Source organism: Hypanus sabinus, chromosome 1 (genome assembly GCF_030144855.1).
Source record: "Hypanus sabinus isolate sHypSab1 chromosome 1, sHypSab1.hap1, whole genome shotgun sequence".
Lineage (NCBI taxonomy): Eukaryota > Metazoa > Chordata > Chondrichthyes > Myliobatiformes > Dasyatidae > Hypanus > Hypanus sabinus.
The window spans coordinates 46293-71351 of NC_082706.1; the positions used below are offsets into that span (position 1 = coordinate 46293).

The window sequence follows — 25059 nt, forward strand, 5'->3', positions numbered from 1 at the left end:
AACCCTAAACCTAATCACAAGGGGGCTAATTAGCCCACTGCCCGCATAATCGCTACCTAACCAAACATATACATCCACCAGCCCTACACTCAAACCTAATCCAATTGTCCAAAAGGGGCACACACCCCCACAAACCCTAGGCACTTCCAGATTAACCCTGGCTTCAGCCCCACAAACCCTAAGCACACCCCGATTAACCCTTGCTAAACCCCTACAAACCCGATATATACATCCAGCAGCCCAACACTCAAACCTAATCCTAAAGTCCAAAAGGGCACACACAGACACACACACACACACACACACACACACACACACACACACACACACACACACAAACCCTAGGCACTCCCCGATTAACCCTGGCTTGGGCCCTACAAGCCCTAAGCACACCCCGATTAACCCTTGCTAAACCCCCCACAAACTGGATATCGTCTGTCATGAGGGGCAAGATTCAACAAAGGCAAGTGCTGGACCTGGTTAATGAAGGCGTGGGCCAGGTCAAAGTGGCAGGGTCCCGTGAAACTGAATCTCAAGTGACGAGATCAAAAAGCACAAGAGGGCTGATTAACCCACTGCCCACATAATCTCAACTTAACCTTAACCTTAACCTTAACTGTAATACGATGTGGACAACTCTCCCACCTGGTGATGTCCTGCCGTAATGACAGGTTAGATGTCGACAGCACTCCCACCTATTGGTCTCCTGTCGCAATGACATTTCTACTGTAGATAATAGTTCCACCTCGTGGTGTCCTCCCACAATGGCAGGTCCTCTGTGGATAACAGTCCCACCTGGTGCTGTTCTGCCGCAAAGATAGATCAGATGTGGACAACACTCCCACCTGGTGGTGTCCTGCCGTAACAACACATTAGATGTGGGACAACACTCCCACCTGGTGGTGTTCTGCCACAATGACATGTGAGCTGTGTATAACATTCCCACTTGGTGGTGTCCTGCCGCGATGGCAGTTTTGGTGCGGACAATACTCTCACCTGCTGGTGTCCTGACGGAGGAACTGGTCTCTTGCAGAAAACACTCCCACCTTGTGGTGCCTTCTGGAATGATAGTCTGGCTGTGTACAACACTTTGACCTGTTGGTGTCCTGCTGCAAGAACAAAGCCCTAGTAGACAACACTCCCACCTTGTGGTGTCCTGCCGCAATGACAGTTTGGCCGTGGACAATACTCCCACTTGTTGGTGTCCTGCTGTAACTACAGATCTGCTGGGTACAACACTCACAACTGGTGGTGTCCTGCCGCAATGACGGTTCGGCCGTGGACAATACTTCCACCTGATGGTGTCCTGCCGCAACGACAGATCAAATGTGGATGACACTCCCACCTGGTGGTGTTTTTGCCATAACGACAGATCAGATGTGGACAACACTCCGACCTGGTGGTGTCCTGTCGCAATGTCAGTTCTGCTGTAGACAACACTCCGACCTGGTGGTGTTCTGCCATAATGAGATGCCCCCTGTGGACAACACTCCCACCTACTGGTGTCCTGTTGCAATGGCAGATCAATTGTGGACAATACTTCCACCTGGTGGTGACCTGCCATAACGACAGGCTAGATGCGGACAACGTTCTCACCCAGTGGTGTCCTACCGCAATGACATATGCACTGTGTAGAACATTTCCATCTGGTAGTGCCCTGCCACGATGTCAGTTTTGGTGTGGACAACACTCCCACCTGTTGGTGTCCTGCTGGAAGAACTGATCACTTGCAGACAACACTCCCACCTTGTGGTGCCTTCTGCAATGACAGTTTGGCTGTGTACAACACTTCCACCTGCAGGTGTCCTGCCGCAAGGACTGATCCCTTGTAGACAACACTCCCACTTTGTGGTATCCTGCTGCAATGACAACCCGTCTATAGAGAACACTTCTTCTGCTGTAACAGCAGATCCACTGAGGACAACACTTCCACTGGTGCTGTCCTGCCTTAATGACAGGTCCAGTGTGGACATGACTCCCACCTGGTGGTGATCTGTCACAATGACAGTTCCGCTGTCCACAACACTCCGATGCCCCCTGTGTACAACACTCCGAACTGCTGATGTCCTGCCACAATGACAGATAAGATGTGGACAATACTGCCACCTGGTGGTGCCCTTCCATAACAACAGATCAGATGTGGACAACACTCCCTGCTAGTGCTGCCTTGCCACAATGACAGTTCCACTGCGGACAACACTTCCATCTGGTGGTGTCCTGTCGCAATGACAGCTCCGGTGAGGTCAGTACTCCCACCTTGTGGTGTCCAGTCGCAATGACAGTTCCGCAACCTAAACCTAACCCTAACGCTAACCCGATCCCTAATCCGAATGCGATGTCCTATGTCAGGAGGGGCCAGATTCAACAAAGGCAATTGCTGGACCTGGTTAATGTGAAGGCGTGGGCCAGATCAAAGTGGCAGGGTCGCGTGAAACTGAATCTCAAGTGACGAGATCAAAAAGCACAAGAGGGCTGATTCGCCCACTGCCCGCATAATCTCAACCTAACCTTACAGTGACACGCTCTTCATGCTCCCAGCCCACGAAAGGGCAATAAGAAAGCCCAGATACACACAAGGCGATAGAGAACCAGTAAATTAAACCCCAGATGGGGACGACAGTCAAGTTAGTGCTAAACTCAGGGACAGCTCTGCAGAATGCCCAGTAAACACTCTCAATTTAACCCATGCAATCCCAGGTATACAGATGCCAGGTAATGATGTTTAAAAATAGCATTACCCTCAGAATTACGTGCCTTTCAATATCTGGTCCATGGGAAATGCACAAGCCAAATCTGATCAGCTTTGGCTGGGCCATCCCGGGGAGGACATCTAGTGATTAAAGGCCCGAAACACCTGATGATCCAAGGGTGCATTAATCACGATGTGTCCCAGTGCACACCCGGTTCGTTGAACCAAGTGGGGTCGGACCACGATAATGAAAGGTATCGACCAGATTAACCTGCATTCCCTATACAAGCCTAGCTGCCATAGCAGCCTAGACTTCAAACTCTGCAGCCTAACCCCTGCCAGCCAAACATGTACATCCACCAGCCCTACACTCAAACCTAATCCTAAAGTCCAAAAGGGGCACACAGCCCCACAAACCCTAAGCACACACCGATTAACCCTTGCTAAACCCCTAAACTGGATATCCTATGTCAAGGGGGGTAAGATTCAACAAAGGCAAGTGTTGGACCTGGTTAATGAAGGCGCGGGCCAGATCAAAGTGGCAGGGTTGCGTGAATCTGAATCTCAAGTGATGAGATCAAAAAGTACAAGAGGGCTGATTCGCCCACTGCCTGCATAATCTCAACCTAACCTTAACCCTAATGCAGTCATCACCAGTTAAATCTCTGCAGCCTAAGCTCTCCCAGCCAAACATTTACAGCCACCAGCCCAAAACTCAAACCTAGTCCTACAGTCCTGAAAGGGTACACACCCCCACAGAAGAGGGCTGATTCGCCCACTGCCCACATAATCTCAACCTAACCCTAACCCTAACCCTTGCTAAACCCCCACAAACCCGATATATCCATCCACCAGACCAACACTCAAACCTAATTCTAAAGTCCAAAAGGGACACACACCCCCACAAACCCTAGGCACTCCCTGATTAACCCTGGCTTTGGCCCCACAAACCCTAAACACACCCCTATTAAACCTTGCTAAACCCCCACAAACCGGATCTGGCATAACAGATCATATTTCAAACTCTGCAGCCTAACCCCTCCCAGCCAAACATATACCTCCACCAGCCCAGCACTCAAACCTAACCCTAAAGTCCAAAAGGGACACACACCCCCACAAACCCTAGGCACTTCCTGATTAACCCTGGCTTCAGCCCCACAAACCCTAAGTACACCCCTATTAACCCTTGCTAAACCCCTACAAACCCGATATATACATCCAGCAGCCCAACACTCAAACCTAATCCTAAAGTCCAAAAGGGCACACACAGACACACACACACACACACACACACACACACACACACACACACACACACACACACACACACACACACACACACACACACACACACACACACACACACACACACACACACAAACCCTAGGCACTCCCCGATTAACCCTGGCTTGGGCCCTACAAACACTAAATATAATGATTTTAAATATAATGATATTTAAAAATATTATTACCCTCAGAATTACATGCCTCTCATTATTGGTCCTTGGGAAAAATACAAGCAATGTCTGAGTCGGACACTGTTGAGCCGCTTCTGTAGGCTGTCTAGTGATTAAAGGCCCGAAACAGCCGACGATCGGAATGTTCACTACTGACGATGTGCCCCAGTGCACACCCGGTTCGCTGAACCAAGTGGTGTCGGACCACGATAATGAAAGGCATGGCCCAGATTAACCTGACTTCCCTGTACAAGCCTAGCCAGCATAGCAGCTCATACTTCAAACTCTGCAGCCTAACCTCGGCCAGCCAAACATGTAGATCCACCAGCCCTACATTCAAACCTAATCCTAAAGTCCAAAAGGGACACACACCCCCACAAACCCTAGGCAACTTCCAAAAGGGGCACAAACCCCCACAAACCCTAGGCAGTTACCGACCAGCCCCCTGCTTCGGCCCCACAAACTCTAAGCACACCCTGATTAACCCTTGCTAATCCAACACAAACCGGATATCCTATGTCGAGAGGGGCAAGATTCAACAAAGGCAAGTGTTGGACCTGGTTAATGAAGGCGTGGGCCAGATCAAAGTGGCAGGCTCGCGTGAAACGGAATCTCAAGTGAGGAGATCAAAAACCACAAGAGGGCTTTTAGCCCACTGCCCGCATAATTTCAACCTAACCCCGCACGGCCTGAACGAGGCCTAAAAAGCTAGGCTGCCCTGGAATTAAACCCTTAGAAATAGCAGGACCTGCACAATTACATGCCTTTCATTGTCTGGTCCAGGGGTAATACACACGCCAAGCTTGATCACCTTGGCGGGGCCGCCTCGGGGAGGGAATCTAATGTAAAGGCCCGAAACACCTGACGATCCGAGAGTGCATTACTGACGATGTGTCCCAGGGCACGATAATGAAAGGTATGGACCAGATTAACCTGACTTCCCCATTCAAGCTTAGCTGGCATAGCAGCTCATATCTCAAACTCTGCAGCCTAAACCCTCCCAACCAAACATAAACATCCACCAGCCCTACACACAAACCTAATCCTAAAGTCCAAAAGGAGCACACACCCCCACAAACCTTAGGCACATCACAGTTAGCCCGGACCTCAGCCCCACAAACCCTAAGCACACCCCGATTAACCCTTGCGAAACCCCCACAAACCCGATATACACATCCACCGGATATATACCCACCAGCCCGACACACAAACCTAATCCTAAAGTCCAAAAGGGGCACACAGCCCCACAAAATCTAAGCACACCCCGATTAACCCTTCCTAAACCCCGACAAACCGGATCCTGAATAACCCAGGCTTCAGCCCCACAAACCCTAATCACACCCTGATTAAGTCCAAAGGGGGCACACAGCCCCACAAAAACCTAAGCACACCCTGATTTACCCCTACTAGACTCCCACAAACCAGATCAAACATATACCTCCAACAGCCCTACACTCAAACCTAATCCTAAAGTCCAAAGAGGGCACACAGCCCCACAAAAACCTAAGCACACCCCGATTAACCCTTGCGAAACCCCCACAAACCCGATATACACATCCACCGGATATATACCCACCAGCTCGACACACAAACCTAATCCTAAAGTCCAAAAGGGGCACACAGCCCCACAAAATCTAAGCACACCCCGATTAACCCTTCCTAAACCCCCACAAACCGGATCACGAATAACCCTGGCTTCAGCCCCACAAACCCTAAGCACACCCCGATTAAGTCCAAAGGGGGCACACAGCCCCACAAAAACCTAAGCACACCCGGATTTACCCCTACTAGACTCCCACAAACCGAATCAAACATATACCTCCACCAGCCCTACAATCAAACCTAATCCTAAGGTCCAAAAGGGGCACACACCCCTACAAACCCTAGGCACTCCCCGATTAACCCTGGCTTTGGCCCCACAAACCCTAAATACACCCCTATTAAACCTTGCTAAACCCCCACAAACTGGATATCCTATGTCAAGGGGAACAAGATTCAACAAAAGCAAGTATTGGACCTGGTTAATGAAAGCGTGGGCCAGATCAAAGTGGCAGAGTCACGTGAAACTGAATCTCAAGTGGCAAGATCAAAAATCACAAGGGGGCTAATTAGCCCACTGCCCGCATAATCGCAACCTAACCCTAATGCGAGTCTGACACTGTTGGGCCTCTTCGGGGAGGCTGTCTAGTGATTGAACTCCCGAAACAGCTGACGTTCCAAAGGCGCATTACTGACGATGTGCCCCAGTGCACACCAGGTTCGCTGAACCAAGTGGTGTCGGACCACGATAATGAAAGGCATGGACCAGATTAACCTGACATCCCTATACAAGCCTAGCCGACATAGCAGCTCATACTTCAAACTCTGCAGCCTAACCCCTTCCAGCCAAACATAAACATCCACCAGCCCTACACACAAACCTAATCCGAAAGTCCAAAAGTGGCACACACCCCCACAAACCCTAGGCACTCCCCGATTAGCCCTGACTTCAGCCCCACAAAACCTAAGCACACGGCTATTAGGCCTTGCTAGACCCCCACAAACCGGATATCCTATGTCAAGGGGGGCAAGATTCAACAAAGGCAAGTGTTGGACCTGGTTAATGAAGGCGCGGGCCAGATCAACGTGGCAGGGTCGCGTGAAACTGAATCTCAACTGATGAGATCAAAAAGCACAAGAGGGCTGATTCGCCCACTGCCCGCATAATCTCAATCTAACCTTTCAGTGACACACTCTTCATTCTCCCGGCCCACGAAAGTCCAATAAGAAAGCCCATATACTCAGAAGGATTGAGAGAACCAGAAAATTGAACCCAAGATGGGACGACAGACAAGTCAGTGCAAAACTCAGGTGCAGTCCCGCTGAATGCCCAGTAAACACTGTCAATTTAACCCATGTAATCCCAGGCATACAGATGCCAGGTAATGATATTAAACAATATCAGTACCCTCAGATTTACATGCCTCTCATTATTGGTCACTGGGAAAAACACAAGCAGTGTCTGAGTCTGACACTGTTGGGCCTCTTCGGGGAGGCTGTCTAGTGATTGAACTCCCGAAACAGCTGACGATCCGAAGGTGCATTACAGACGATGTGCCCCAGTGCACACCCGGTTCGCTGAACCAAGTGTTGTCGGACCACGATAGTAAAAGGCATTGACCAGATTAACCTGACATCCCTATATAAGCCTAGCCGACATAGCAGCTCATACTTCAAACTCTGCAGCCTAACCTCTCCCAATCAAACATATACATCCACCAGCCCTACACTCAAACCTAATCCTAAGGTCCAAAAGGGGCACACACCCCTACAAACGCTAGGCACTTCCCGATTAACGCTGTCTTCAGCCCCACAAACCTAAGCACACCCCGATTAACCCTTGCTAACCCACAAACCGAATATATACCTCCACCAGCACAGCACTCAAACCTAATCCTAAAGTCCAAAAGGGACACGTACCCCCACAAACCCTAGGCACTCCCCGATTAACCTTGGCTTGGACCGCGCAAACCCTAAGCACACCCCTATTAAGACTTGCTAAACCCCCACAAACCGGAACTGACATAGCAGCTCATATTTCAAACTCTGCAGCCTAACCCCTCCCAGACAAACATATACATCCACCAGTCCTACACACAAACCTAATCCTAAAGTCCAAAAGGGGCACACAGCCCCACAAACCCTAAGCACACACCGATTAACCCTTGCTAAACCCCTAAACTGGATATCCTATGTCAAGGGGGGTAAGATTCAACAAAGGCAAGTGTTGGACCTGGTTAATGAAGGCGCGGGCCAGATCAAAGTGGCAGGGTTGCGTGAATCTGAATCTCAAGTGATGAGATCAAAAAGTACAAGAGGGCTGATTCGCCCACTGCCTGCATAATCTCAACCTAACCTTAACCCTAATGCAGTCATCACCAGTTAAATCTCTGCAGCCTAAGCTCTCCCAGCCAAACATTTACAGCCACCAGCCCAAAACTCAAACCTAGTCCTACAGTCCTGAAAGGGTACACACCCCCACAGAAGAGGGCTGATTCGCCCACTGCCCACATAATCTCAACCTAACCCTAACCCTAACCCTTGCTAAACCCCCACAAACCCGATATATCCATCCACCAGACCAACACTCAAACCTAATTCTAAAGTCCAAAAGGGACACACACCCCCACAAACCCTAGGCACTCCCTGATTAACCCTGGCTTTGGCCCCACAAACCCTAAACACACCCCTATTAAACCTTGCTAAACCCCCACAAACCGGATCTGGCATAACAGATCATATTTCAAACTCTGCAGCCTAACCCCTCCCAGCCAAACATATACCTCCACCAGCCCAGCACTCAAACCTAACCCTAAAGTCCAAAAGGGACACACACCCCCACAAACCCTAGGCACTCCCCGATTAACCCTGGCTTTGGCCCCACAAACCCTAAGCACACCCCAATTAACCCTTGCTAAAACCCACAAACCCGATATATACATCCACCAGCCCAACACTCAAACCTAACCCTAAAGTCCAAAAGGGGCACACACCCCCACAAACCCTAGGCACTCCCCGACTAGCCCTGGTTCCAGCCCCACAAGCCCTAAGCACACCCCGATTGACCCTTGCTAAACCCCCACACACCCGATATATACCTTCACCAGCCCAGCCCTCAAACCTAACCCTAAAGTCCAAAAGGGACACACACCCCCACAAACCCTAGGCACTCCCCGATTAACCCTGGCTTTGGCCCCACAAACCCTAAGCACACCCCTATTAAACCTTGCTAAACCCCCACAAACTGGACATCCCATGTCAAAAGGGGGGCAAGATTCAACAAAGGCAAGTGTTGGACCTGGTTAATGAAAGCGTGGGCCAGATCAAAGTGGCAGGGTCACGTGAAACTGAATCTCAAGTGACGAGATCAAAAATCACAAGGGGGCTGATTTGCCCACTGAATTTGGGCCGAAACCCTTCATCAGGAGTGAAGTAACATGGGATGGTCGAAGGGCGATAAGAAGTGGGGGGAGGGATAAAGTAGAGAGCTGGAAAGTGATAGGATGGAGGGAAATGGGCTAGGGGGAAGGTGGAGAATTATGGGAAATAGAGAAAGAAAGGTAGGGCTGGGGGGAGAGATTATAGTGAGGGGGAAAAAAGAGAGAGAAAGAGAACCAGACTAAAATAATAGATAGGGATGGGGGTAAGGGTGGAGGGCAGGGGTATCAACGGAGGTCAGTGAGTTGGATGTTCATGCCAGCAGAAAGCAGGCTACCTGGGCAGGAGATAAGGTATTGCTCCATCGACCTGTGTGCGGCCTCATCTTGACGGTAGTGGAGGCCATGGACAGACATGTTGGAGTGGGAGTGGTCTGTGGAATTGAAGTGTGTGGCCACAGGGAGATCCCGCCACTGCTGGAAGACTGAGCGCCGGTGTTCGGTGAAACGGTCTCCCAGTCTGCGGCGGGTCTCCCTAAATTATAAATGACCACATCGGGAGCACCGGATACAGTATATCACCCCAGTTGACTCGCAGGTGAAGTGGTGCCTCACCTGAAAGGACTGTCTGGGGGGTGGGATGGTAGTAAGGGAAGAGTGTTGTTCCCTGGTGGGGAGAGGGCCTGGGTTTATGGGGGTTTGCAAAAGGGTTGGAAATGTTAGGCTTAGGTGTAGGGCTGGGTATGGTTAGGGTTAGAAGGTTAGGTTGAGAGTATTCAGGCAGTGTTTATGGAGTGGCATGGTACTGGCCAGGGTTAATCGGGATGTGCCTAGGGTTTGTGGGGGTGTACGCCCCTTTTGGACTTCAGGATTAGGTTTGAGGGTTAGAGTTAGGGTTAGGATGCAAGTATGCGGGAAGTGGGCAAAATAACCCCCTAGTGTTTGTGGATCTCATGCTGGAGATGCAGTATCACTTCTCCCTGCCACTTTGTTTTTGGCCCACGTTGTCATCCTCTCGGTCCATGACTTGCCTTTATTGGGACCTTCCTCGCATTAGGGTCAGCTTGAGAGTATGTGGGCATTGGGTGAATCACATCTGAACTGTCGTTACGGCAGGACACCATCAAGTGGGAATATTATCCACAGCCAAATTGTCATTGCAACAGGACACCACCAGCTGGGAGTGTTGTCTACATGGGATCAGTCCTTGTGGCAGGACACCACCTGGTGGGAAGGTTATCCACAGTGGACCGGTGGAGTCTTGTGGAAAGCTGAATTGTCATTGTGACCATGCACCACCAGGTGGGAGTATTGTCCACAACCGATCTGTCATTGCGACAGGGCACCACCATGTTTACCTGTCATTGGGGTTAGGTTGAGATTATGAGGGCAGTGGGTGAATCAACCCTATTGTGCTTTTTGATCTCGTCACTTGAGATTCAGTTTCAGGCGACCCTGCCACTTGGAACTGGCCCACGCCTTCATTGACCAGGTCCAACACTTGCCTTTGTTGAATTTTGCCCTTCCTGACATAGAACATCGGGTTTGTGGGGGTTTAGCAAGGGTTAATCAAGGTTTGCCTTGGGTTTGTGGGGCTGAAGCCAGGGTTAATCGGGGAGTGCTTAGGGTTTATGGGGGTGTGTACCCCTTCAGGACTAGGTTTGAGTTTTGGGCTGGTGGCTGTTGTTTGGCTGGGAGAGCATAGGCTGCAGAGTTTTAACTGGTGATGACTGCATTAGGGTTAGGGTTAGGTTGAGATTATGCAGGCAGTGGGCGAATCAGCCCTCGTACTTTTTGATCTCGTCACTTGAGATTCAGTTTCACGCGACCCTGCCACTTTGAACTGGCCCACGCCTTCATTAACCAGGTCCAACACTTGCCTTTGTTGAATTTTGCCCCTCCTGATATAGGACTCCGTGTTTGTGGGGATTTTGCAAGGGTTAAACGGTGTGTGCTTTGGGTTTGTGGGGCTGAAGCCAGGGTTAATCGGGGAGTGCCTAGGGTTTGTGGGGGTGTGTACCCCTTCAGGACTTTAGGATCAGGTTTGAGTGTTGGGCTGGTGGATGTAAAGGTTTGGCTGGGAGAGGTGAGGCTGCAGAGTTTTGACTGGTGATGTCTGAGGTGCTATGGCGGATGGGCTAGTATAGTGAAGACAGGTTAATCTGGCCCATGCCTTTCATTATCGTAGTCCAACACCACTTGGTTCAACGAACCGGGTGTGCACTGGGACACATCATCAGTAATGCATCCTCGGATCGTCAGGTGTTACGGGCCATCAAACACCATACACCCTCCCCACGGTGGCCCAACGGCTCAGACACTGCTTCTGTTTTTCCCAGGGACCAAGATAATGAGAGGCATGTAATTCTGAGGATAATGATATTTTTAAAACATCATTACCTGGCATCTGTATGCCTGGGATTGCATGGGTTAAATGGACAGTGTGTGGCGACCCATTTCCTGGCGCATCTGAACCGACTCACAATTAGATAGCCTACGGGGGTTTGCGAGCACAGAGCTTTGGAGCCTCTGCGCCATGGGGGGGCGGTTGAGGGAGGCTTAAAAGTGAGGCTGAAGTTTTGGAATAAAGTTTTTTTTCTTCTACTGCAGTTACCGACTCCGTGTCGTAATTTTAGCGCTGCGTGTAGCACACCGCTACAAGTGTTCACTGTGCATTCAGCAGAACTGCACCTGAGTTTAGCACTGACTTGTTGCCTGTCGCCCCGTCTTGGGTTTAATTTACTGGTTCTCTCTCGCCTTCTGTGTATCTGGGCTTTCTTATTGGCACTTCGTGGACTGGGAGAATGAAGAGTGTGTCACTGTAAGGTTAGGTTGAGATTAAGCGGGCAGTGAGTGAATCAGCCCTCTTGAGCTTTTTGATCTCGTCACTTGAGATTCAGTTTCACGTGACCCTGCCACTTTGATCTGGCCCACGCTTTCATTAACCAGGTCCAACACTTGCCTTTGTTGAATCTTGCCACCCTTGACATAGGATATCCGGTTTGTGGGGGTTTAGCAAGGGTTAATCGGGGTGTGCTTAGGGATTGTGGGGCTGAAGCCAGGGCTAGTTGGGAAGTGCCTAGGGGTTGTGGGGGTGTGTGTCCCTTTTGGACTTTAGGATTAGGTTTGAGTGTTGGGCTGGTGGAGGTATATATCGGGTTTGTGGGGGGTTAGCAAGGGTTAATCAGGGTGTGCTTAGGGTTTGTGGGGCTGAAGCCAGGGCTAATTAGGAAGTGCCTAGGGCTTGTGGGGGTGTGTGCCCCTTTTGGACTTTAGGATTAGGTTTGAGTGTTGGGCTGGTGGATGTATATGTTTGGTTGGGAGAGGTTAGGCTGCAGAGTTTTGAGTATGAGCTGCTATGGCGGCTAGGCTTGTATAGGGAAGTCAGGTTAATCTGGCCCATGCCTTTCATTATCGTGGTCCGACACCACTTGGTTCAGCGAACCGGGTGTGCACTGGGGCACATCGTCAGTAATGCACCTTCAGATCGTCAGCTGCTTCGGGCCTTTAATCACTAGACAGCCTCCCCGAAGTGGCCCAACAGTGTCAGACTCAGACACTGCTTGTGTTTTTCCCAGGGACCAATAATGAGAGGCATGTAATTCTGAGGGTAATGATATTTTTAAATATCATTACCTGGCATCTGTATGCCTGGGATTACATGGGTTAAATTGACAGTGTTTACTGGGCATTCAGCGGAACTGCACCTGAGTTTAGCACTGACTTGTCTGTCGTCCCCATCTGAATCTCCCTTACTCTCAATGGAAAAAGCCTATCCACATCAACTCTATCTATCCCCCTCATAATTTTAAATACCTCTATCAAGTCCCCTCTCAACCTTCTATGCTCCAAAGAATAAAGACCTAACTTGTTCAACCTTTCCCTGTAACTTAGGTGAAGAAACCCAGGTAACATTCTAGTAAATCTTCTCTGTACTCTCTCTATTTTGTTGATATCTTTCCTATAATTTGGTGACCAGAACTGTACACAATACTCCAAATTCAGCCTTACCAATGCCTTGTACAATTTTAACATTACATCCCAAATCCTATACTCAATGCTCTGATTTATAAAGGCCAGCATACCAAAAGCTTTCTTCACCACCCTATCCACATGAGATTCCACCTTCAGGGAACTATGCACCATTATTCCTAGATCACTCTGTTCTACTGCATTCTTCAATGCTCTACCATTTACCATGTATGTCCTATTTGGATTATTCCTACCAAAATGTAGCACCTCACACTTATCAGCATTAAACTCCATCTGCCATTGTTCAACCCACTCTTCTAACTGGCTTAAATCTCTCTGCAAGCTTTGAAAACCTACTTCATTATCCACAACACCACACTAGTATCATCTGCATACTTACTAGTCCAATTTACCATCCCATCATCCAGATCATTAATGTAAATGACAAACAACAATGGACCCAGTACAGATCCCTGAGGCACACCACTAGTCACCAGCCTCCAAACTGACAAACAGTTATCCACCACAACTCTCTGGTATCTCCCATCCTGTCACTGTTGAATCCATTTTACTACTTCAATATTAATACCTAATGATACCTTCCTTCACTGTCTGAACAGCCCACTCAGCCAAACCATTTGAGGCTGGGTAGAAAGGGGCTATCCGAATGTGATGAATGCCATTTTGCTGCATGAACTCACTGAACAGCTCACTGGTGAACATTGGGCCATTATCAGTGACCAGAGTGTCAGGCAACCTGTGGACTGCAAACACTTGCCTGAGTTTGTCTATGGTTGAGGGGGCTAAGATGTTGCTCATGATGTGAGCTTCTATCCACTTGGAGTGCACATCTACTATTACAAGAAACATCTGCCCCATAAAAGGGCCAGCAAAATCCAAATGTAGCCTAGACCAGAGGTAGTCTGGCCACTCCCATGGGTGCAAAGGAGTTGGTGGTGGCATGTTCTGATTGGTCTGACATTGCGTGCATGATTTTACCTTGTTCTTCAGATCCTGATTCATTCTTGGCCACCAGATGTAGGATCTTGCAAGGCTTTTCATTCGAGACACCCCTGGATGAGTCTCATGAATTTCCTCCACAATTTGTGAATGGCCGGGGGGAGGCACGATGACCCAGAAAATACAACCATCCTGCAGACTCAGTTCTGTCTTGCGTTTGGTATAAGGCTTCAGTTCCTTTCCTTTCAAGACTCTGGGCCAACCTTGTAAAAGAAAAGTCTTGACTTGAGACAGGACTGGGTCCCTCTCTGTCCATTGCCTGATCTGGGTCACGTTTACAGGTGTCTCTGACAGCCTCTCCAATGAAAACACAGTCTCTGGAGGCACATATGTAGTAACAGGCATCTCAGGTAAAGGTAGTCGACAGTGCATCGTCGTTTGTATTATCCCCACCTGCTCTGTGAGCTACAGTTGGCCCTCCTTATCCGTGAGGGATTGGTTCCTGGACCCCTCGCGGATACCAAAAAACGCGATGCTCAAGTCCCTTATTTAACCTGGCTCAGTGTGGTGGACATTAGGACCCGGTGGTTGAGCTCTGAATCCTCAGTGTTTCTGTTCACGAAAATAATCACGATCACGATTGAAAATAAATTGGAAATAATAAAGTGATTGGAAAGAGGTGAAGTGCCATCGGTCATTGGAAAAGCATTAGGCTACAGTCAGTCAACGATGGAAACAATTTTAAAGGATAAAGTGAGCAAGGCCCTTCCCCGAGGAAAGCCTCAATTATTACTAAGCAATGCAGTGGTTTAATTATTGGGTTTTGGGTTTTTAATCCTCCACATCAACCAGGCACAGAAGGAGAGCGCGCTCGGATGTGGTCTGTCACTGGATCGAACTCAGCAACTTCCTGAGCCTGGTGCTGAAACATACGTTCTTAAGTGTTTTATATGCATAGAAAGGTAAAATATATACTATATATTAAGACAAACGTTTGACTGATGACAAATAATACCGGATGTACCTGTTCCGACTTACATAGTAAGAGGACTTATGATTTTTTTCGATCCCGATCCATGGTAACCTGCGCACATACTTCAGTATACTTTAAATCATCTCTAGGTTACTTATGATACCTAATAAAATGTAAATGCTGTGTAAACTAGTTGTTATACTGCACTGTTTAGGGAATAATGACAAGAAAAAAAGTCTGTAGATGCTTGAACAACAAGTGCTGGAAGAGCACTTCTGGGTTTTCTCGATTCGTGGTTGATTGAATTCGCGCATGCGGAACTTGTGGATAAGGAGAGCCGACTGTATAGTATACTGATAGGCTGACACTGTGAGAGCCCAACGCTGTATCCTGGCTGAGGCTAGCGGTGGGATGCATATGTTCTCACTAACAAGGCTCATCAGTGGTTTATGGTCTGTATAAATTGTGAATGCACGTCCATAGAGGTACTGATGAAAGTGTTTGACCACAAAAACAATGGCCAGACCTTCTTTGTCTAGCTGTGAATATCCCTTCTCAGCAGCCGTCAGGGTACAGGAAGCAAAACCAATAGGCTTCTCTGGCCAGTCCTCCATTACGTGTGAGAGAACTGCCCCGAATCCATAGGGCGAAGCGTCACATGAAAGGGTGATCTCCTTGTTTAGGTCATAGTGAACAATCAGCTTTGCTGAGTACAGGAGTTCTTTCACTTCCTTGAAAGCTTCCTTCTGCTCTTCACCCCACTGCCGCTTAGTGTCATTGTGAAACAGCTTATACAGTGCGGCCAAAACCTTTGAGAGGTCAGGAAGAAATTTGCCATAATAATTCACCATGCCCAAAAATGATCCAAGTTCAGTGACGCTCTTGGGGTTTAGGGTTTCCTTGATAGCTCTCACTTTGTCCTTCACTGGGCAAAGCCCCTCAGCTGTAATCTTGTGTCCTAGGTAGATAACACTCGGAGCCAGGAACACACATTTTCCACATTTCAATCACAGCCCTGTGTCTGAGAGCCTCTTCAGCACCTGTTCTAAGTTAACCCTAAGTTATCTGTGGCTCCTGTAATCAAAATATCATCAAGATACATTGCTTACATGCCAAAACCCCCTGCAGCAAAGAGTCCATTGTCCTTTGGAAAATGGTGGGGCTAGATGCCACTGCAAACACCAGGCGATTGTATTTGAATAATCCCTTGATACTCCTTTGAATCTTCGTCAAGCAGCAGCTGTTGGCCAGCTTTGTGAACAGCTTACCCCCTGATAGGGTCGCAAACAGGTCATTCACCTGTGGCAATGGGTACTCATCCAGCTTAGACCCGATTCACCGTAAGCATGCAGTCCCCACATATCCTCACCGTTTTATCTGCCTTCAAAACTGGAACAATAGGAGCCGCCCACCTTGAAAACTGGACAGGCTCAATAAAGTCCAGCCCCTGTAAATGTTCCAGCTCCTCTTCAATTTTGCCTTTCATGGCATAGGGCACTGACCTGGGCTTAAAAAAAAGTAGTGTAGCCTCAGGATCAACATGGAGTTTCATGGTCACGCCCTTCAGTGTGCCCAGCTTGTTCCTGAAAACGTCACTATACCACTGCAGAATGTCCACCATCGTGTGTGCATACTTAATTTCATGCTAGTTGAGCCGGATTTTGCGAAGCCAATTGCGGCCCAAAAGACTGGGCCCACTGCCCTTAGCTATCACCAGCCTGGCTTCAGCCTTCTGGCCCCCGGCTGAAATATCCACATATAACACCCCTAAATGAGGTATGGGCTGCCCTGTATAGGTCCTGAGTTTGAGCTTTGATGGTCTGATGGGAGGCAGGTTGGATCCCCAACTCCTCCTGTAGGTCTCCTCACTAATGACCGATGCAGTAGCCCCTGAATCAATCTCAAACTTAATGTCCTTTCTCCTGACAGTAACTGTGGCATAATATGTTTCAGGTGGTTCCTCATCCGTTTCCACCCCAAACATGTTGTAGGCACACGCTGCCTCCTCGTCTGCTTTTTCTAGGTGGTGTGTGGCTGCCTGAGCCTGTTGAGCTTTCTCCTGCCCAGGCTTAACCTTACCCTTTAAACTCCTGCATTTTTTAGTTCAGGAGGGTTCAGAGAAGATTCACTAGAATGATTCCAGGAATGAGAGGGTTAACATATGAGGAATGTTTGATCGCTCTTGGACTGTACTCCTTGGAGTTTAGAAGAATGAAGGGGGGACCTCATAGAAACATTTTGAATGTTGAAAGGCATGGACAGAGTGGATGTGGCAAAGTTGTTTCCCCATGGTGGGGGAGTCTAGTATGAGGGGGCATGACTTAAGGATTGAAGGGTGCCCATTCAGAACGGAGATGTGAAGAAATTTTTTTAGCCAGAGGGTGGTGAATCTGTGGTGAACGGGCAGCAGTGGAGGTCAAGTCATTGGGTGTATTTAAGGCAGAGATTGATAGGTATCTGAGTAGCCAGGGCATCAAAGGTTATGGCGAGAAGCTGGGCGAGGGGGATTAAATGGGAGAATGGATCAGCTCATGATAAAATAGCGGAGCAGACTCGATGGGCTGAATGGCCGACTTCTGCTCCTTTGTCTTATGGTCTTTTTAGCCAAATGTCCCTTTTTGCTGCAAGTATGGCAGACAGTATCTTTGAATTTGTAAACATTTGCATAGTGCGTCCCTCCACACCGAAAACATTCCACCAGCTTTGCCTGTTTACCAGTCTCCCCCCCCCCCGACTTAGTGCACTGCCGCCAACTACGACCCCCCCCCCCCCCGCCCCCATGTCCTTTCTGGCTATCCTTAGCATTATTAACAGCCATCTCCATGCCTTGGGCAATCTCTAAGGCTTTCCTGAAAGTCAACGGTGGGGTTTTCCCCAACAAGCGGAGTTGTACGGCGTTATTATTAATGCCGCATATTAATCTATCATGCAGCAAATCATCTAACATGGCTCCGAAATCACAATGCTCCGACAGCTACCAAAGCTCGGCCACAAAATTAGCCACAGACTGACCTGACTGTGAAACTTGAACCGTTGGACTATCACCGAAGGTTTCGGATTGTGGTGGTTCCCCATGAGCTTAACCAGTTCGTCATATGTAATTTCTCCTGGTTTCCACGGCGTGACTAAGTTCCTTATCAGCTTGTAAGTCTTTGCCCCCCACACACTCAGGAGGATAGAGCACTTCTTAACTTCCTCAGTAATTACATTAGCATAGAAAAAGTGTCCCAACCTTTCTTCATACTCCAGCCAGTCCTTGGTTCACTCCAGAAATTTATCAAAAGTCCCGAACGCAAGGCTCCTCGTTCATGCACAGCTCATATTCGAAACGTGCCAACACCGTCCACAAAACCATTTCACCTCGTCACCAAAAATATATGGTATCTTCTAATTACAAAAGGGTCACTTGACAATTTTATGGCCAAAAGAACATCTTTATCTGGGACGACAAATGATATTTACAATACAGAAGCTTTCAGATACCTTGTGTGGCATGGGTGGTGGAACTATATACAATGCACACCGGAAATAAAACCCTGCTGACCCCGGAACCAGCCTTTTGTTACCAACAGCTTCCCCATTAGTATTAACTTACTTTTAATAATACTCACATTACAACACTTATCCCCCATTACTACCTCTCCAGTATGAAGTACCACTTAAGCGCCTTTTAAATGTAGGGCCCTCAGTACCAGTAATTGTGATGTTAACTGCGAGGCTAACAAAATGGCTTCTCTGTAATGTTATTTAATGTTGTAATGGGTTTCTGTGTCCGGAATGTTTGGGTTATGACTGCAGATAAGGGGGAAACTAATCAATGGAGAATCATTATGCTATCTTGTATGTGTAAGCTGAGTGGGAGTTCATGGTCTTTTTTGGGAGGCGAGCGAGGAGTACAGATGTGTGAGAAGCGGACAGCGGTTTCAGGGTGGCAGATACTCGGAAGGCTCGGAAGGTCGTTGTGGATGGAACCGGAGGCGTGAGCTCCAACGTATTAAAATATTATGTGCACAAACTGATAAACTTACCGGTTTGGCGCGTAGTGAAGGCGACCTAGCAAATTGTCAGGATGGAGCTCCCAGAACTGGACACCATCTATTCCAGCAGACTCAGGAGGAAAGCAATCAGCATAACCAGAGACACCACACACCCCGGCCACCCCCTGCTTAACCTGCTGCCGTCCAGCAAAAGGTTCAGCACACTAAAACAGAACAAATAGACTGAGGAACAGCTTCTACCCCAGAACTGTGGCCTCCATCACACCACTCCCACAGAGCAATGACTGAAACTGTGAACACATGCACACACAGGGACTCAAATACTTGCACAAATGGCACTTTGTGCATTACTATGATATTCTGGTGCTGCTGCAACTTATTTTCTGCTACTTATCTATTTAACACTGTTTTTTTAACTGTCTTGTTTTTAATCTACCACTTTATTTAATTGCCTGAGAGGAAGCTAAACAGAGTTTCATTATACCTATGTATAATGACAATAAAGATCATCCAATTCAATTCAGGTTATCTGTTTCTATTAACCCATCACTAAGAAATAACTATAAAGTTGCAATTATTTACTTGCCTTTGGTGTATTGTCTGATATTTGTATTGCGAGCGTGTGCTGCGGGGGGGGGGGTGCATAACACCGTATTTACACCGAAGTATTACACTATTAGCGGGGCGATAGTGGTTCACCCTAGGCGAACGGGGTTAAATTGGGGGCACGGATGCTACATAACATTAATAATTGCTTTCGATTCCATTACCTCTTCAGTCAATTATGTTTGTGTAAATCAGAATTCCTCAGATCCCAGTTAAGACTCCCTCTAACCTTAAACACCTGCTGTTTGATTTTTATGACTTTTTTCTATACGTACCACGAAGAAGAAATATTCTATCTATCCTATCCATGCCTCTATCAGCCACCCTTCTTCGCTCAAGGAAAAACACAGGCTCCCTATCCAATCTCTCCCCATAAGTGGCAATCCAGACTTCATTCTTAATAAATGAGAGAATATTTGCCCATGCTGGAAATCCAAGCAACACACATAAAACACTGAAGAAACTCAGCAGGCCAAGCAGCATGTATGGAACGGAGTACAGTCGACGTTTTGGGCCGAAACCCTTCGATACGTCTACTGTACTCTTTTCTATAGATGCTGCCTGGGGTGCTGAGCTCCTCCAGCATTTTGTGTTTGATCCTTTTTATAAATCCAGATTAGAGAGTAGCTGGAGTCCGGAACGCGCTGCTGTGGAAGCAGAGACTCACAACATTTAAGAAGTATCTGTACGGGTGTTTGAATAACCAAGGAACAGTGTGCTTTGAACCTAATGCAGATGAATCGATGGGTGCAGGTAGGTTGAACTGTCCAGTCCACTTGTTGATACACAGTTGTTGGCTGGCTATCCATCCCATAGGATGATGATGGTTCCTTTCAGTCAGTTAGTGGGGTTTGATATGTGTGTCTTGGAGTGGCTGTACAGGCCATTCTTTGACAGGCACTGCTTGCCACATACTTGGCAGGTGAGACCTGGAGGGGCAGCAGGAGCAGAAGCTCTGTTGTAGTGCTTCCTGTGCCTTTCCTCTGTTGCCTCTGTGAGCTTGTTCTCAGCAGCGTCCACACAGTTGTTAACTATTAATGCAACCAATAGGAAGGAGGTATACATGTAGTTCTGAGTTGCAGGAAGTATGGGATACAGAGAGAGATGATGAGAGTTAATCTAAGGGAATTGGGGGTGCAGGAATTCACATTAAAAGGGTTGCTGGGCATGGGTGAGAGAGCACAGGCCATTAGGGTATTTTTCGCTTTCTTAAAAGGTACAGGGGTGTTTTATAGGGTATGATGGATAAAGAGGGATAGGGTACTATGATGTCCAAAGATGGGAGGATAAAGTGTAGGTTAGGGTATGTGTGTGTGTGCGATTGGATTTAGAATGTGAGTCTATCGCACACTCCAGAACAGGAGGTGGCGGTAATGCACCATTAAGATGTGTGCCAACAAGACGGGGAGAGAGAGAGAGAGAGAGAGAGAGGAGGAGGTATTGTGTGCAGCGTTAGCCAGCGATAACTTTCAACCGAAAGGCCGAACTGTAAGAGAGTCGGAGCTGATTGGACGGGACACCAGCGAGGCGGGATTTCCGCGCATCTCGGGTTACCGTGGAGATGCGGCAAAATGGCGGGCCTATCGGTGTTCGAGGATACTCCGATGCTGGCGATGATGAGATACAAGGCGCTTAAAAACGTGTTCAACAGGGACCCGAGTCCGCGAAAACTCTTCCTAGGGAACCGAGGTGGGGGTGGAAGAAGAATGGGGGAGGATAGGAGTGATGGGGGCAGGGTAAAGTGAAGGTGGAGGAAGTTGGGGTATGGAATTGATAGGATTGTTTAACTTGGAGTCGTAGAGTTTCACAGCGGGAAACAAGCCCTGAGGCCCAACAGGTTCATGTCAACTTGTGTCAATATTGTCAACTAAAGAATCGGTTTTGACTTCCTGTGACTTTGAAGACATTGGAGACCCAGAGAAAACAAACTATTGTTATTTTTTTTAAGTGTGGCTACTTGATCAATTGATCTATATTTTCCCATCGTTGCCCATTGGACAACACACTCAAAATGCTGGCAGAGCTCAGTGTTATGTATTTAATATTTCAGTAATATTTGAGTAACCTTGTAAACATATTGTTTGATTAAGCACTCTTGTTCCTTTAACTAATTCACTCTGGGTTATATGTATGAGTATATGAATTGCATATATCATCGCGCTACCAGGCGATACTAACGCGTCTTGCTTAAAGTAAACTCGAAGTTGGAACAGCATTGCGGACTCCCGTGCCTTCCTTTGAATTAGTTTATTCTTTTGAAGTTATTGTTTGAAGGTTTAATATTTGATGGTGATTGTAGTGATGACTTGTAGCAGACTGAAAAGCTTGAGCATGTAGCTATTAAGAAAGAGGATGTGCTGGAGCTTTTGGAAAGCATCAAGGTCACCGGGACGGATGAGATGTACCCCAGGCCTCTGTGGGAGGCGAGGGAGGAGATTGCTGAGCCTCTGGCAATGATCGTTGCATTATCAATGGGGACAGGAGAGGTCCCGGATGTTGTTCCTTTATTCAAGAAAGGGAGTAGAGATAGCCCAGGAAATTATAGACCAGTGAGTCTTACCTCAATGGTTGGTAAGTTAATGGAGAAGATCCTGATAGGCAGGATTTATGAAGGGGTATAATATTAGGAATAGTCAGCATGGCTTTGTCAAGGGCAGGTCGTGCCTTACGAGCCTGATTGAATTTTTTGAGGATGTGACAAAACACATTGATGAAAGAAGAGCAGTAGATGTAGTGTATATGGATTTCAGCAAGGCATTTGAAAAGGAACCCCATGCAAGGCTTATTGAGAAAGTAAGGAGGCATGAAATCCAAGGGGACATTGCTTTGTGGATCCGGAACTGACTTGCCCACAAAGGCAAAGAGTGGTTGTAGACGGGTCATATTCTGCATGGAGTAGAGTGCCTCAGGGATCTGTTCTGGGACCCTTCCTCTTTGTGATTTTTATAAATGACCTGGATGAGGAAGTGGAGGGATGGGTTAGTAAGTTTGCTGATGACACAAAGGTTGGAGGTGTTGTGGATAGTATGGAGGGCTGTCAGAGTTTACAGCGGAACATTGTTGGGATGCAAAACTGGGTTGAGAAGTGGCAGATGGAGTTCAACCCAGATAAGTGTGAAGTGGTTCATTTTGGTAGGTCAAATATGATAACAGAATATAGTATCAATGGTAGTGTAGAGGATCAGAGGGATCTTGGGGTCCGAGTCCATAGGATGCTCAAAGCGGCTGCGCAGGTTGACTCTGTGGTTAAGAAGGCATATGATGTATTAGCCTTTATCAATTGTGGAATTAAATTTAGGAGCCAAGAGGTAATGTTGCAGCTATATAGGACCCCATTTGGAGTACTGTGCTCAGTTCTGGTCACCTCACTACAGGAAGGATGTGGAAGCCATAGAAATGGTACAGAGGATATTTACAAGGATGTTGCCTGGATTGGGGAGTATGCCTTATGAGAATAGGTTGAGTTTCTCCTTGGAGCAACGGAGAATGAGGGGTGATCTGATAGAGTTGTATAAGACGATGAGAGGCATTGATCTTGTGGATAGTCAGAAGCTTTTTCCCAGGGCTGAAATGGTTGCCACAAGAGGACACAGGTTTAAGGTGCTGGAGAGTAGGAACAGAGGAGATGTCAGGGGTAAGTTTTTTACTCAGAGATGGTGAGTGCATGGAACGGGCTGCCAGCAACGGTGATGGAGGTGGATACGATAGGGTCTTTTAAGAGACTTTTAGATAGGTATATGGTGCTTAGAAAAATAGAGGGCTATAGTTAAGCTTAGTAATTTCTAAGGTAGGGACATGTTCGGCATAACTTTGTGAGCTGAAGGGCCTGTATTGTGCTGTAGGTTTTCTATGTTTCTAAAACATTCCACTGAGTATGTCAGTCAGCATCTTTGAGGGGAATAAAAAGTTCTTAAAGTGGCCCCACAATCTGTATCAGGTCGACACAGTATATTGCAGGGCGAATTTGGCAGTCATTGGTTATATCTGGTGTTCTCAGTGCAGCCTCCTCTACGTTGGTGAGACCCAACACAGATTGGGGTGGGGGGGGGCACTTCATCGAGTACCTTCATTCTGTTCAATGCAAAAAGGTAGGATCTTCCAGTGGTTACCCTTTGAAATTCAACTTCCCATTCCTATACTGGCATGATGAGGCCAAACACGGGCTGGACGAGCAACACTTCATATTCCGTCTGTGTAGCCTCCAGTTTAATGGCACAAACATCTATTCTGGTTACCCTTGCACCCCTTTTCACCTTCCCATCAGCTCTCTCTGGTACCCCTCCTCATTCCCTTCCTTTCATAGTCTGATATCTTCTCCTATTTTTTCTTCTTCAATGCTTTACCTCTTCCACCTACCATCTGCCAGTTTAATTCATCACTCCCTCCCTCTCTCACCCACCTATGCCCCCCTTCATTTGGTCTCTCCCACAGTTACCTTATTCTGGTTTTGCCTCTTGCCTTTCCAGTCCTGCTGAAGGGTCTCAGCCAGAAACATCACTGTTTATTCCTTCTATAGATTTTTTTCCCCAGGAGCACAGGAGAATAAGGGAAGATACAAAATTATGAGAGATTTAGATAAGGTAAATGCAATGATAGAGATCTAGAAGATCATAAGGCTAGCAGGAAGGAGCTTAAGGATGAAATTAGGAGATCCAGAAGGGGCCATGAGAAGGCCTTGGCAGACAGGATTAAGGAAAACCCCAAGGCATTCTACAAGTATGTGAAAAGCAAGAGGATAAGACGTGAGAGAATAGGACCAATCAAGTTTGACAGTGGAAAAGTGTGCATGGAACTGGCGGAGGCAACAGAGGTACTTAATGAACACTTTGCTTCAGTATTCACTACGGAAAAGGATCTTGGCAATTGTATGGATGCCTTACAACAGACTGAAAAGCTTGAGCATGTAGATATTAAGGAAGAAGATGTGCTGGAGCTTTTGGAAAGCATCAAGTTGGATAAGTCACCGGGACCGGACGGGGTGTACCCCAGGCTACTGTGGCAGACGAGGGAGAAGATTACTGAGCCTTTGGCAATGATCTTTGCATCATCAATGGGGATGGGGGAGGTTCCAGAGGATTGGAGGGTTATGGATGTTGTTCCCTTATTGAAAAAAGGGAGTGGAGATAGCCCAGAAAATTATAGACCAATGAGTCTTATTTCAGTGGTTGGTAAGTTGACGGAGAAGATACAGAGAGGCAGGATTTATGAACATTTGGAGAGGTATAATATGATAAGGAATAGTTAGCATGGCTTTGTCAAAGGCAGGTCGCACCTTAGAGTCTGATTGAATTTTTTGAGGATGTGACTAAACACATTGATGAAGGAAGAGCAGTAGATGTAGTGTATATGGATTTCAGCAAGGCATTTGATAAGGTACCCCATGCAAGGCATATTGAGAAAGTAAGGTGGCATAGGATCCAAGGAGATATTGCTTTGTAGATCCAGAACTGGCTTCCCATAGAAAGCAAAGAGAGATTGTAGATGGGTC

The 25059-nt window shown here is 47.5% G+C and overlaps 1 protein-coding gene and 1 long non-coding RNA gene across 9 annotated transcripts in view; both read left to right on the top strand.

Annotated features, from left to right (window-relative positions):
• LOC132387011 (uncharacterized) overlaps positions 1–25059 on the top strand; it is a 609870-nt gene that overhangs the window by 18115 nt on the left and 566696 nt on the right. The gene's annotated exons all lie outside the window — the stretch shown is intronic.
• LOC132386044 (aspartate aminotransferase, cytoplasmic-like) overlaps positions 21047–25059 on the top strand; it is a 63059-nt gene continuing 59046 nt past the window's right edge. For 5 of the 8 annotated variants that reach the window (XM_059958421.1, XM_059958651.1, XM_059958363.1 and 2 more), the window contains exon 1: positions 21048–21260. In XM_059958421.1, the coding sequence (XP_059814404.1) occupies positions 21143–21260 (118 nt within the window). In that variant the 5' untranslated portion in view covers positions 21048–21142. Of the gene's footprint in view, positions 21261–21328; positions 24382–25059 lie in introns of those variants that run through there. The other 3 variants (XR_009509440.1, XM_059958552.1, XM_059958715.1) reach the window with 2 other exon arrangements.